Source organism: Mauremys mutica, chromosome 24 (assembly GCF_020497125.1).
Source record: "Mauremys mutica isolate MM-2020 ecotype Southern chromosome 24, ASM2049712v1, whole genome shotgun sequence".
In the NCBI taxonomy this organism is placed as follows: Eukaryota; Metazoa; Chordata; order Testudines; family Geoemydidae; genus Mauremys; species Mauremys mutica.
Window position 1 is genome coordinate 13721808 of NC_059095.1, and position 13960 is coordinate 13735767.

At 52.0% G+C, this 13960-nt stretch overlaps 1 protein-coding gene across 1 annotated transcript; it reads right to left on the reverse strand.

Moving 5' to 3' along the window:
- Positions 1-2740: 2740 nt before the first annotated feature.
- LOC123356057 (potassium voltage-gated channel subfamily V member 2-like) lies at positions 2741-10233 on the reverse strand. The gene is made up of 2 exons (XM_044999021.1): positions 8971-10233; positions 2741-4022 (listed from the first exon to the last, which is right to left on the reverse strand). Exons 1-2 carry the CDS (start codon positions 10231-10233, stop codon positions 3750-3752), a joined length of 1536 nt encoding a protein of 511 aa, XP_044854956.1. The 3' UTR covers positions 2741-3749.
- Positions 10234-13960: the final 3727 nt, after the last annotated feature.

Genomic DNA, 13960 nt, shown 5'->3' on the forward strand with positions numbered 1-13960 from the left:
GTCGGTTCCTGCAGGTTCAACACATTGATTTTGATCCCCACTGTGGTGACTTTGGTAACTTGTTCAACCCCTTTGCAATTCATAATAATAATATTGTAACGTTTGGTCCTTTGATCTCCTCGTGCCCAACCCCCAAATGTAGGTGGTAATTGGGGTTGCCAGAGTGCCCAAATTTACTAAGGCAACATTGGCCTCTGCTGCAGGATCCCACTCCCTGTCCAGAAATTAATTCTGTCCTTTCACACGCACCCCATCCGTTCTGCCTCCCAGCCCCAGGCTAGTTCTGTGCCCTTCCCATGTGCCTCCTGCAGTTCCTGGGGTTTTTAATCTTCGAAGTTGGCCTTGCAGAGTCGTGCACTTGTGAAATCCCTTGGAGGACAAAGGTCATTCCCTGTGTGGTCCACCCCCACATTTGGGGAGTCACTGCACCTGCTACTGGGTTTTTTTAGCTCAGGCAGTAGAAGAAGCTCAGCCTTCCAAGTCCAGGGGTTGTAGGTTTGAACTCTGCCCCAGGGGGTAAACATTGAAGCACAAATTAATCTCCCCTGGGGTTGGGTCTTAGCGCATAACACGATAGATTCAGTGCAGCTCTATTCTGTCTCCTCCTTAGGAAGCCACTCCTCGCTGCTGTGACACTGGGACCCTCCCCCAGGATATTTCATTCAGCAAATGGAGAAATGGGGAGATTTGATCTCCACAGCACAAGCAGCAGAGCGCTGAATTCAGGGCTAGACTGAGCCAGAGAGGGTGGGGCAGCCCCTACCGCCCTGGAGGGAGCCCAGAGTGTCTGGTTACTCAGTCCCAGCTCCTTCCCTGCTCCCCCTTTGGCTCTGGGGAGAGTAAACTAAAAAGGAAGCAGCTTATTTGCCCCTTCACACCAGCTCCGTTTCACTGGCCAGTGAATTGGGGGGGAGGCTGAGCATTCCCTCTCCGCCCCCGCCCCCACCTGTGGCAGAGGGCGAGTGAGCAGCAGGTATTTCCCCTCACAGGGTCACCAGCCTCAAAACCCACAAGTCAGACCTCCCCAATCACAAGATTCTCTTCAAAATCATGAGGGTTTTTTTAATGGTTCTTTTATTTGCCTTCTGGGAGGTGAGACTTGAGGGTTGGCACTAGCAAGGTTTTAACTTAGCTACAAGCTGAGATTCTCATGTAATCATGACGCACCCCGAGCTGGCACTTTAAGAAAAACACCGTTTATCAGGAAGCTTGCAGTAAAACCGTGAGCATTGGGAACTCTTAGCACCCCGCACGGCTGTGTTCCAGTGAGCAAAAATGGGCCCTATATGTGGCTAGAGAGAGCCTGGTACCCATCTGCTGAGCAGTGAGTAACTCCCACTGCCACTGCGAGGAGAGGTACCACCTCATGTACAGGTGGCCAGCCTGGGCTCATAGAAAATATCCCAAACCCTGCTAAATCTTCCTGATTTTTCTGCTGATCAGAATCAGGAGATCTCTGCTGAGAGATGTATTCTGTGGCCAACTGCAATGGCTTTATGGCAAACTCTGATTTATCATTTGTATTTTTTCTTGTATAGCTGTTGTTTAGTTCAATAAAAATTGAAGAAAAGAAAAGGAAACACCAAACCCATTTTCTTTACACTTAGCATGAGGTTTATTCCCTGATGGGGCCCGTAACCAGGGCCGGCTCCAGGCCCCAGCGCAGGAAGCAGGTGTTTGGGGCGGCCAATGGGAAGGGGCGGCATGTCCAGGTCTTCGGCAGCAATTTGGCGGTGGGTCCCTCGGTCCCTTTTGGAGGGAAGGACCCGCCGCCGAATTGCTGCCGAAGAATGAAGCAGCGCGGCAGAGCTGCCGCCGAAGTGCAGCCGATCGTGGCTTTTTTTTTTCTTTTTCCCCCTTCGCTGCTTGGGGCGGCAAAAAAGCTGGAGCCGGCCCAGCCCATAACTCAACAGGTTTGTGGTTTCTAGCTGGAGTAGCTTTGGCATTATAAGAGTGTGAACTTTCTGAGTTACCCACTAACGCGTCAAGGTTTGGCCATTATAGCCAATCTCCTCACGCACAAGGAAGATGCAGGGAAGTGTGCAGCCGAGCGCCCTCACACACCGCTACATAAGGACAGCTGAGTCTGCACAAGCAGGAGTTTAAAGCACAAGCACCACCATACATTGGGCCATGAGCAGACACCCACAGACACACCTGCGCACAGGCAGATCACTGGACTCTTGCACCAAAAGAAGCAATCTGCCCACGAATGCAGCGGGTACCTTGTAAAACATTCAGCCCAGGGTCCATAGAAGGCAGACTATGAAGGGAATCTATGTCTGAATTTGCAAAATCTCTCATGACCAATGTCTGCAAACAGCTTCCCCTGGCTAATCTACAGACAGTACTGGCTCCGCCAACCCGCTCTCCCTGGCACAGGCACAGAGACATTTGCCAGTGAATATGACACACTGTCCCATTCTGTTTTATTGGATGAACATTCCTGCGGATACAGTCTCAGGCTCAGCCCTCCAGCAGACAGATTTCCCAGGTGCCAACAGAGTAGCAGTGTAGACCAGCCCCCCAAAAGGGAGTTTGCAGAAGAGCTCAGCAGGCACCACCACTGCCCCCGCCAGCATGGGTGGTGGGTATCGTAGGCTGGGAGAGGCTCAGCCTCCCCAAACAGCCGGCCGTGGCCCCGCCCACACTGCACCCCCTGGCCCCCTCCTGCTTCCCGCTCTGCGGCTCTTCCCCCGTGCCATGGCCCAGGCTCGGCGCTCCAGTTGTAAAAGCTTCTTTGAGGTAGAGACACGATTTCTCAGTGGCGTCCATTGGGTTCGGCCTGGGACACGAGAGCTAGAAAAGACCTTTGATGTCCCATCAGGCCCTGGGGCCCAGCCCAGGGCAGAGCAGCCCTTGGCAGCAATCCTACCTGGCTTTGCCTCATCTAGTTCTGTCAGCAGCAGTGGCGCTTCCACGCTTTCCTGGGGGGTGGCCAGGTCTCAGCCTGATACATCTGACTGCTGGGGAATGTTCCTCCATTCAGCCTAATTGTGCCCCACTCCCTGCAGGGGTCACATTAATTCCCTGCTTCCTCTCGGCTTGGAGAGCGTTCCCAGGCCCTACCCAAGTCCCTGAGCCAAGCCGGGCAGCTTCAGCTGTGCCCCACAGTCCATCCCTCCAGCCCCTGGGTCCTTTTTGTTGCTCTTCTCTGAGGTCCTGCCCAGACAGTCTGTCCCCAGGACTGTGCTGTCCAGGAATGAGTGTGACATTCCAGGCAGGTCACAGCAGAGGCTCGGTCGCCTCCCTGCTTCCGCCCTACAAACGGCCTGGACAGTTTTGCAGCCGAATCGCATTGCAAACGCAGGCCTAACCTGCTGCTCTCACTCACACGTTCCTACATCCCAGGGTCTCCCTCACAGCGAATGTGCATGTTCCCTGGAGGTGAACTGGCCAGGCCAAGGAAGTAGGTGGACAATTCCAGGAAGCCTACTTGGGCAAGGGGGCTGAATGTCTAGCCTAGCCAGATACACGGCCGAGTTGTAGGGTGGAGTATCCATGTCTAGCTGGGTGTGTGTCTAGGGTGGAGGTGGGGTAGCCAGGCTGAGAGGTCTGGTGACCTAGCTGATGAGGGGAAGTCGGGTAGTCAGGTTGGGAGTTCTGTTACCCAGGTCGGGCGGGCTGGGTGGTGGGTGGGGTAGCCATGTTGGATGGCCCTGCTGGTGGGGGAGGTGTCTGGGTGGAAGGTCAGGTGGCCTGGTGGGTGCTCAGAGTAGCCCAGTCACGTGACCCACGGGGTGGCCCATTCAGCCGTGGATGTGGGCGTCACCACTGCAGCACTCAGCCAGCTTCTTCAGGACTCGCTCCTTAAAGCGAATCTTCTTGGTGAACTTGAGTGTGAGGCTGGTCTCGTTCTCATGGGCTTTCAGCTTGGCGTAGTAATCGGAGAACTTGTTGTAGAGGATGGAGATGGGCATCCCGTTGAGAATGATGCCGAAGGAGATGCACCCGAACGCCACCATCCTGCCCAGCACCGTGTCAGGCACGGTGTCTCCGTAGCCGACTGTGGACAGACTGACCTGGAAGGGGGTTGAGAGAGGGAAATGATCAGCCCCTCCCTGAGCTCACATCCCAGCAAACTCCTCCAGGACTGCTCAGCTTCTGAGCCAGGCCCCACCACTGAGAAACTCACCCCAGCCCCACTGCCACAGCCTGATCCTGCGTCCTGCACCTGACAGCTGAGTCACAGCCCTCCAGGGTCCTGTCCCCCCACTCACCCAAGCTGGGCACCACTCCAGGTGTCTCCCCTAGGCCCAACCCTGCGACCAGCTTGAGGGTCCGCCTCATCCTGTCACCCCTCCCCCCAGCTTGCCTGTCCCTCTCACACCCACTATCCCATGTCACCCTTATCCCCACCACCTGGGCACCACACCATGTTCTCTCTCAGCCCCAGGGGTCCAGGCATCAACCCATGTGTCACCCCCTCTGCCCTCAAAGCTACGCACCAATCCATGAGTTCCCCTTCTCTGACCCAGATTCCTGGGAAGGTCGTCAGTGAAGAGTTAGGTGGGCTCTTACCTGGATGCTGTCCCTAACCCCCTCCTCTCCACACATAAACCCCTCACACTCAGGCTAGCTGGGACAGCCAGGCTGGTAACCTGCCCTCATTGCAAAGAGGATAATGGCTAAATCCCTTGAGTGCTGATAGTTATAGAATCATGGGCCTCAAGGGGTCATCTAGTCCGTCCCCCTGTGCTCAGGCAGCATTGAGTAAACCTCGGCCATCCCTGACAGGTGTCTGTCCAGCCTGTTCTTAAAACCCTCCAGTGACGGAGATTCCACACCCTCCCTTTGTAACCTGGTCCAGTGCTTAACTACCCTGAGAGTTAGCAAGTTTTTCCGAATTTCCAACCTAGAGCTCCCTGGCTGTAAACCAAGCCAAATCCTCTTGTCCTTCTCTCGATGGACATGAAGAACAATTGCTCATTGTGCTCTTTATCACAACTGTGACAAGTACGGCAATTACCTGCTTATCCTTGGGAGACATTATCCACTTAAGTTTAAGTATGTTTGGGGTCCATTGTATTAACTGAATGGCTTTGTTTTAGGATGGGCCAGGATGGGATGTAATCTCTCTAGAGGGAGATGTGACAGATGTGAGACTTAGGAGTTCAAAGGACTATACTGAAAATGTGCCATGTATGAATAGACTTAGCTATGTCCTAAGGAAAGGGTGATTATTTGTTGTTACCTGTTCCTGGAGACTGAAGCTCAAAGGCCGAGCTGTGTAAAGAAATGGCTGAACTGCCTAGCCAGTGCTCTGGTTCTGAATGTGAGACAGTTATGAAATTGTAACTATGGGGAAAACTCAGCCATGAGGTTTGAAGTACTGACTCCCACCGGAGCCGACATTTGGAGTTGGGGGATGACCTCTCATAAGCTTTTCAGGATGCGTGTAGGTTCTTCTACTGTTTTTAATGTGTTTTCTCTGTAACACTTTCACCATAAGAATAAAGGTGCTTGCTTAGAAAGAGCTGTGTGGTAACCTGTGACTGCAGGCAAAACACTGGTCATAGCCTCTGGAGAGAAAGCAAAGCACAGTCTGGCTTGCTGGGGATATCACAGTGTAGGCAGGGAACTGTGTGGCCTGGAAATACCCCAGTCAGGAGGGAGTGAGTCGCAGGTCTCCTCCTAAGAGAGGTGATGGCTGAGAGGCAAAAGCCGAAGAGTAGAAGACTTTGAGGGACCAGTTGCCCTGAAACTGTGTAAACAATCGTTTACAGCTGGGTATGTGGCTGGTCCCTGGGCCAGCCCCCACGGGGGGCAGGGAGGGAGCTCCACCCAGCTGCGCTCCTGGCCCCGGCTCTGTCCCTAGCTGCTGTCCCTGCCCCCAGGGCTCCATTCCCGCCCCTGCCCCTGCCCCCAGCGGTTGGGGGACCACGGGAGGACAGTGACAGGCCTGCAGACCAGTGGGCCTCTGAAACCAAATGAGCCCCTGCAAGACATCAACAGGACATAGACTTCGCTGACTGCCCTCCCCACTCACATGAAGAGGAGTCAGGCGCCAACACCGGTTCTGTCACTTTGGATGCTGGGGAGAAGAAATAGAAATTCCTGGCAAGGAGAAGCTGGATTCCTATGCTGCTTGCACTCTGAGGGGCAAGATTTCTAAGCATAAGCAAGGAGTCCCCACCTGTTTTGCCTGGATTAGCCCCAAAGGATACAGGGTCTGCTTACTACAGCAATTTCTAGTAATTTGAAACCTTCGGAAACCTGCCTGTATCTCATTTGAGTGCGTGTGCTGGCCTGGTTTAACCCTGCACATAACTCTAGTTTCTTTTTCCTAGTTAATAAACTTTTAGTTAGTTTGTTCTTCTTCCGGTCTAGCTCTGTGGAGCTCGAAAGCTCGTCTCTCTCTCCAACAGAAGTTGCTCCAATAAAAGATAATACCTCAGCCCCCTTGGCTCTGTAATAGCTTGGGACCAACATGGCTACAACACTCCCCTTCTTAGCGTCTGTCCTGAAGATGTCTCAATCACAAGCGCTTGTCTACACCCAGGAAGGAGCTGTTCCTGATTAGCTCCATGTGTAGACTCTTATTCTGGAACGAACTAAGACAGTTATTGCACTTTACATCGACGCTCCACCTTAATCAGAAACAACTTCCAAGTGTAGCCAAGCCCTGAACTGCCCAAATCAGGTGAATGGTGACAAAGGTTTATTTCAAAAGCTTCTCGGAGCCACGGGGCTGATTCCCACCCACCCATCTCCCGCCCCTTGTCGATCTCGTGTCAGTGAAAGGTGCGGGACAGATGTCTCCAGATCAGGAGGGCAGTTTCACACCCACTGCGCCCTGGAGTAAATAAATGGCTGCACAAAGCAATGGCAGGGCACTGGCAAACCAGGCCCCAGGAGTTCAGTACAAAGGAGATGTGCTTCAGATACAGTAATTCATTGAGGGTCTTCAGGGCTACTGGCGAGGTCACAAAATTACTATTTTCCTACCAACCAAGATGGTGTTAGAATGACAGGAAACAAACCAACGACAGGAAAGGAACATAAACAGAATCACTGACTCAGTGTTTCGATTGTGCAGTTTGGATGAGGTGAGATTGCTGCCACCTAGGCATTTCTAGACATGGATTTTCAGAGGGTCACTTGCTGAAGCTTGGCCTGACGGGCTGGAGTGGACTTCCTGCTTCAGGACAAGGAGTGAGCTCTGTCACCCACTCCCGGTACCCAGAATGGACCATCATCCTGCTGGGCCTCCACTCTCCTAACCCTAACAGCTGTCCTGACCAGCCCAGCCCAGAGATTCAGATACCATCACTGCACGTGTCTGCTTAACTCCAGGGCTGTGAACCTGAGATTCCTGATCACACCCACTTACTGGCGGGGAATTTTCCCACCCCCAGCTCTTTCCTTCTGTCCAATCAGAATCTGGTTTAGTTGGCCAGGACAGCAGCACCTTTGAGGGTGAGCCCATGGCCAGCTCTGCACATCCCTTTAGCCCAAACCTGGTAAAAATTTGCCAGCTCTGAGAGGCAGAATAGGAGCACTGCACGCTACTACATCTGTAATTCTCCCAGCGGCTGAGCTGAGTGTTCGTATCTTTTCTTTTTTCCTTTGAGCTCTTGTCTTTAGCAACTCAGAATAAGGGAAGCTGTGGGCTCTCCCCTAGAAAAGACACCGCACTCCTGCAGGAAAGCCCTGCTTAACCCTTCAGTCTCCAGTGCTTTAACTGATTTCCTGCCTGCTCTGTGCTAATACAAGGGCAGCAGGTTTTCAATGGTGCTCGTTAGCATGGGAATCACTGGCCATAACTTGGTGTGACCCCCGTACCACACAAGGTTCTATAAACACCCCCCTGGACCTGAGATACAAGAGTCCTTCCCTATGCCCCACTCTGGGCCCCTCCTCCCCCACCCAAGCTCAGGCCAGAATGGTTTCTCCACACATCCCCCATGAGCCCAGACTCAACCTGTGTCGCTCGCCCCCTGCATAAACCCAGGCCAATCTGTTTCCCCTTCGTAGACCCATGTGTTTGGGTTCTGAGATGTGCATTTTCCCCTTAGGCCCTACGAGCCCAGGGCTGAGCTATGCGTCTCCCTTCCCCTGCATGAGCCCCAGACAAATCCATGTACCTTCCTCAATCCCCAGGATCCTAATCTGTGCATCCCCCTTATACCCAGGCTGCCCCTCCCCCATGACCCCTGGCCCAAACCCCTTCATCGTTGATCTCCATCCCCTGTCACCGGCTCTGACATTGATCCAGGTTTACCCTCCCCCTCCTTCTGGTGGCCCCAGACACAGTTCTCCTCTCCAGCATGATCCCAGGCACTGCTGCATGTGTCCCTCTTGCCCCACCCTCCTGCTGTGCGCTGTGCGGGAACTCCCTTCCCTGTGTCCTAGGGAATGGGAGCCATGAGTACCAGTCACAGGTGCTCACTGTTCCTGGATCCTGAGGTTTAGCACCCTACCCCAATAACTAGACGTGGTGCTCTGCATGTTCCCAGTGCGGCGTGGATGGTCCTGGTGCCTGGGGCATGCGTGTCCTGCGCTCCCTGGCCCAAGACTCTCAGTTCCTGGCTCACATCAGCCTGGTTAGACGCTAGCCCTGCCAGGGTTTGGTTCTCAGCTACAGCTCCTCACTGTCCTGGAGTTCGCTGAACTGCTGTGCCACAGAGCCAGGTCCATCTGCCTGTCCCCACCTGGGTACACCTGACACCATGGCTAGTGTCCTGTGCTGGGAGGCAGGAGCCCCCAAGCCCCGTGTCTCACTCCCTGATGGGACCCATGCACTGTGCTTTGCTGCCATACTCCCCGTCACCAGCTTCCCCCTCCAGAGTCAGCAGGGGCCTGGGCAGCCTCTGAATTCATGCCTGAGCCCAGCAGTTACTGCTCACATTGGGGGAGACTCCTGGCCAGCAGAGGTGGTGAATGCTCCTATGGCAGCCCCAGCAGACTCAGTTGCCCATGTGTACCCCACCCACACATTTCCCGTTATGTGGGGTGACTGCATCTTACCGCTGCCCACCACCAGGCATCAGGGATGCTGGTGAAGTTGGTGCCGGGGACATCATGTTCCACGGAGTGCATCAAAGCTGAGAAAGTGAAAACGCCCAGGGCGATGAAGAGGAGGAGGCAGCACACCTGCTGGTAGCACTGGCGCATGGTGAAGCCAAAGGCCCTCAGGCCAGTGGAGTGACGTGCCAGCTTGAGGATGCGAAAAATCCGCATGAGTTTGATGAGTTTCAGGACTTTCCCCAGCTTGCCCACACTCTCCATTTTGTGCCGCTCCTCGTGGTAAAGTGCATCCCCTTCATCCAGGTGCTCAAAGAGAATCTGGATGTAGAAGGGCAGGATGGCCACCAGGTCAATGGCATTGAACGCTGCCCGCAGAAACTTCGGAAAGGTGGCTGTGGATATGAGCCGCATGAGGTACTCGGAGGTGAAGAAGACGGCACAGATGGTCTCCAGCTGCTCCATGAATGCCTTCCCAGTCTTGTGCTGCATCTCCTCCACTGTGCTGAGCGTCATGCCCACAATGGAGATCAGCACAAAGAAGCTGGACATGACGGCGATGATCTTAGCAGGGATGGAGGAGTAGGGTTTCTCAATGAGGTTCCAGACAGCTTTCCGGAACTCCCCCAGACATTTTCCCTCAAAGTTCTCCTCCTGCTCCATGGGCTCTAGCTCCGCCTCCAGCTCCCGCTGTATTTTCAGGTACTCTTTGAGCTCATCTTGCTTCTCCTCAAACAGGATCCGGCAGCACCGCTGGGAACATTTCAGGTGGATACCCCAGTACTCGATTTCCTCCACAAAGTTAGTGGGGCACAGCTCATCCATGATCCACAGGACCCCACTGCGGTAAAAGTGGAAGATGTAATGGAAGATTAAAGGGTCTCGGTCGAAGAAGTACTCATTCCTCTGCACCGAGTAGTCATCACAAAGTTTCAGCTTCTTCATGGGGTCCGTGGAGATGGCCAGCTTCCCGATTCTGGTGATGGGGTAACGGGCAGCCATTTTGTAAGGGATCTGGAAAGATTTGCCCCCAACGTTGATGTTGAGGAAGCATCTGCTCCGTCGGGGAGGAGCCTTGCTTTTCTCCTGGTTCTTCTCAGTCACATTGTGCATGGAGCTCCACTGCTTCACCACACTGTCTTGTGCAAACGGGAAGAAGACCTCTTCTTCCTCTGGCGTCCGACAACACCCACGGTGGTCCCCGATTTTCAGATTGGCAGAAAGGCTTGCGCGCCTCTTCCCCAGTTGCCTCATGGTACCTGGCATTTCACATCAGAGATCCCCAAAATGACAGCCTGAGGGTTGACAGCTTTGATTTCATGGTAATGCTTCCATTAGGCGTGTGCTGACTAAGAAAAGCTCCCTATAGTCGTAAAGAGGTGATCAAAAGCACCCCACCTTCAGCCTCCATGGGCACAAGCTGCATCAGTGCTTCATGTGCTGATCCCCTGCCGTGCTGGGCTGACAAAGCTGATTGCTTATCAGACTGAGCAACTGGGCTTATACTGCGGAGGCCGGAGACAGCTAAGTTCTAGCGCCTTAAGACAATAATAAGATTGACGTTTTAACCCTTTATATAAGGAACTATTTCCATACAAGCATTTCTTTCATTCTTTTTCTTGTTGCCTCCATTTTAGCTGGTTGTTTCTACCACAAACTAGCCCCCTTCCAGGCAGGGAGACAACCATTTATCATTTCTGTTTCTGAACCTAATTGAAGGGCACATCGCCCATCTCATGGTCATTTAACTCCTGCCACTGTCTCACGTGCCAAGGAGGCAACAGGAATAGAACTGTCTGGGAACTTCTACCAGCTTTAACCTCCATGGGCACCCCCAGCTGAGATACTGCTCTGAGATTTATTCATTCATCAAGCACCTGTGCTTTAAAGCAATCGCTACGGCTCCATTCTGTCCTCACTTTTCTGGGTCACTGCAACAAGAGACACCGCGACACATAGACTAGGGATGGAAGAGGCCTATTGAGTCCTAGCCCATTCCCAAGCCAGCCCAGGGCACTCCCTGTAGTGTCGCTCGATGCTTTGTACAGTCCGGTTATCAGCGATAGGGGGATCCACCACGTCTGTCAGATGGGAATACTGGTGCTGACCTACTTCTCAGAGAGGCTTAATTAATGAATGTTTGTAAAGTGGAAAGGGCTAGATGCTAGAAACACAACGCCCAGCCCTCCTCCCTGCTCTCACCCATTCCTGTGGCTCCTCTTGGAACACTATCAATTGTCTGTAAAAAGCAGCAGAGAGTCCTGTGGCACCTTAAAGACTTACAGATGTATTGGAGCATGAGCTTTCGTGGGTGAATACCCACTTCGTCAGACTCCTTGTCGCTTTTTACAGATCCAGACTAACATGGCTACCCCTCTGATACTCTAAATTGTCTATAACTTTCTGGTAATGAAGTGCCCAGAGCTGCACAGAAGGACCTCCCTGCTCCATGACTTGATGCCTCTTTGCATGGAGCCCATTCTTTTGCTACTGTAATGCACCACAGAACCCTGAGTTAGGGCTTGGCTACACTGGAGAGTTGCAGCGCTGGTGGAGGCTTTCCAGCGCTGCAACTTAGTAACTGTCCACACCTGCAAGGCACATCCAGCGCTGCAATTCCCTGGCTGCAGTGCTGGCTGTACACCTGGTCTGCTTGGGGTATAACGAGTGCAGCGCTGGTGATGCAGCGCTGCTCGTCAGGTGTGGCCACATACCAGCGCTGTTATTGGCCTCCAGGGTATTAGGAGATATCCCAGAATGCTTTTAACTAAATTACTCTCTTTGTTTTGTTATGATGCCTCTCTTTGTTTTGTTGTGAACTCGGGGCTCCGGGAGCTGCTTAACTAAGGGCTTGGCTACAGGGCCGTCCTTAGGATTTATGGTGCCCTAGGCGAGATTATTAAACTGGTGCCCCTGTGCCTGATCTGCTCTTAGCAACACAAATATAAGCATACAGTATTGGAAAACTTGCCACATTCACGTTATTAAAACCAGTTTAACTTAATTAAGCACACTGTAATGCTGATGCACTAGCACTAAAGAAGTAGCCCTATAGAAAAAATTCTGATTTGACAGAATGATGCAAATAATATAATTTTTTTAATTTGTCAAAATTTTATTGGAAATTTATATGAAGAGTTATTGAAACAAAGATTTGTTTTTAATTAAAAGCAATCTTTCTGGCTTTTTTGGCTGCAAAATCAGTTTAATAAGCTGGGTTTCCAAACAGTGGGAAAATATAATCCTAGTTTTACTGCTAGGTAAAGCACAAAGTGACCAAAATGAAGTCAGCACAGAATCATCTCATCTAGATTAAGGTAGCACAGAAATGTTACAGAAGTCCTATTGTACCTTATTTTTGTTTGAAAAGACATTGGCAATAGCAGCACATTCACACGATAAAATACATGATAAATCACTGTCTCTAAAGTTCCATCAAAAACTGACATTTTCACAGCTCTAGCATGATCTGCTGTACAGATTCTTCACAAGGAAGTGTCCCTGGCCTTTTTAACTCATATTAACTATGTATTTACTTTATGAAAGTTGGAGAAAACATTGTGAAAATGTAAAACATTGGCTGCCCAACTTCTGGGCTGGCAAAAGCTATACTGACTCACAGGAAAAAAAAAAAGCAGGAGAATCTTAGTACAACATATGGTCAGTCTATACCAGGGGTCGGCAACCTTTCAGAAGTGGTGTGCCAAGTTCACTGTAATTTAAGGTTTCTCGTGCCAGTAATACGTTTTAATGTTGTAGAAGGTCTCTCTCTATGTCTATATTATATAAATAAACTATTGTTATTATCTGAGGTCCTGCTCAGGCCACTGCCAGCTGAGTAAATGAAACCCCAGACTGGCAGCGGGCTGAGCGGGACTGGCGACTGGAACCCTAGACAAGGATCCCAGGCCCTGCTCAGCCCGCTGCTGGTCTGGGGTTCTGACCACCAACTCTTGCCACCCAGGATCCCGGCTGCCAACCCCCCTCAGCCTGCTACCAGCCTGGGATTCTGCTCACCCAGGCTGGCAGGAGGCAGAGTGGGGCCAGCGGCTGGGCTCCTGACTGGCAAGGGGCCGGCAGCCAGAACCCCGGAGTAGCAGTAGGCTGAGTGCTGCCGGCACCCCAGACTGGCAGCAGACTGAGCCACTCAACCCCCCAGCCCGCTGCCAGCTGAATGAATGGAACCCCAGGCTGACAGCAGGTTGAGTGGTTCAGCTGACCTGCTCAGCCCTCTGCCAGTCTGGGGTTCCTTGGGGGTCCCCAGGCCAGCAGCAGGTGCTGAGTGGGGCCGGCGGCTGGTATCCCAGCTGGCAATAGGGCAGCAGCTGGAACCCCAGAGCAGTGATGGGCTGAGCCGCTCAGCCTGCCACTGCGTACCATCAGAGGGGTAGCCGTGTTAGTCTGGTTCTGTAGAAGCAGCAAAGAATCCTGTGGCACCTTATAGACTAACAGACGTTTTGCAGCATGAGCTTTCGTGGGTGAATACCCACTTCTTCAGATGCATCTGAAGAAGTGGGTATTCACCCACGAAAGCTCATGCTGCAAAACGTCTGTTAGTCTATAAGGTGCCACAGGATTCTTTGCTGCTTCTGCGTACCATCAAAAATCAGCTCAGCTGCCCCCTTTGGCACGTGTGCCGTAGGTTGCCGACCCCTGCTTTATACACTAGTAAGGAGATGAGCATATTACAGTTGTTGGAGGGCTCTTATCAGGAGTAACAGGCTATAGGAAAGTCAGTCAACATTTTTTGTTTCTCTGATTAAAACTGGCCCACTCCCTGCCTCAAACCAAACCTGTCACTAATAATTGTCAACAACTTAATTTTCTGTTTTTGGCTAAGATATTAATTTAAAAAAAATATTGAAATTGGATTCAGGATTGTTAGCAAGAATTTTTGGCAAACAAAGTTGTTAAATGACAATCTAAATGGCAACACAGTACTGCTTTCATGCTTGGCTCACCCCCCAGCCTGCTGGTCCAACAGCTGCAGTAG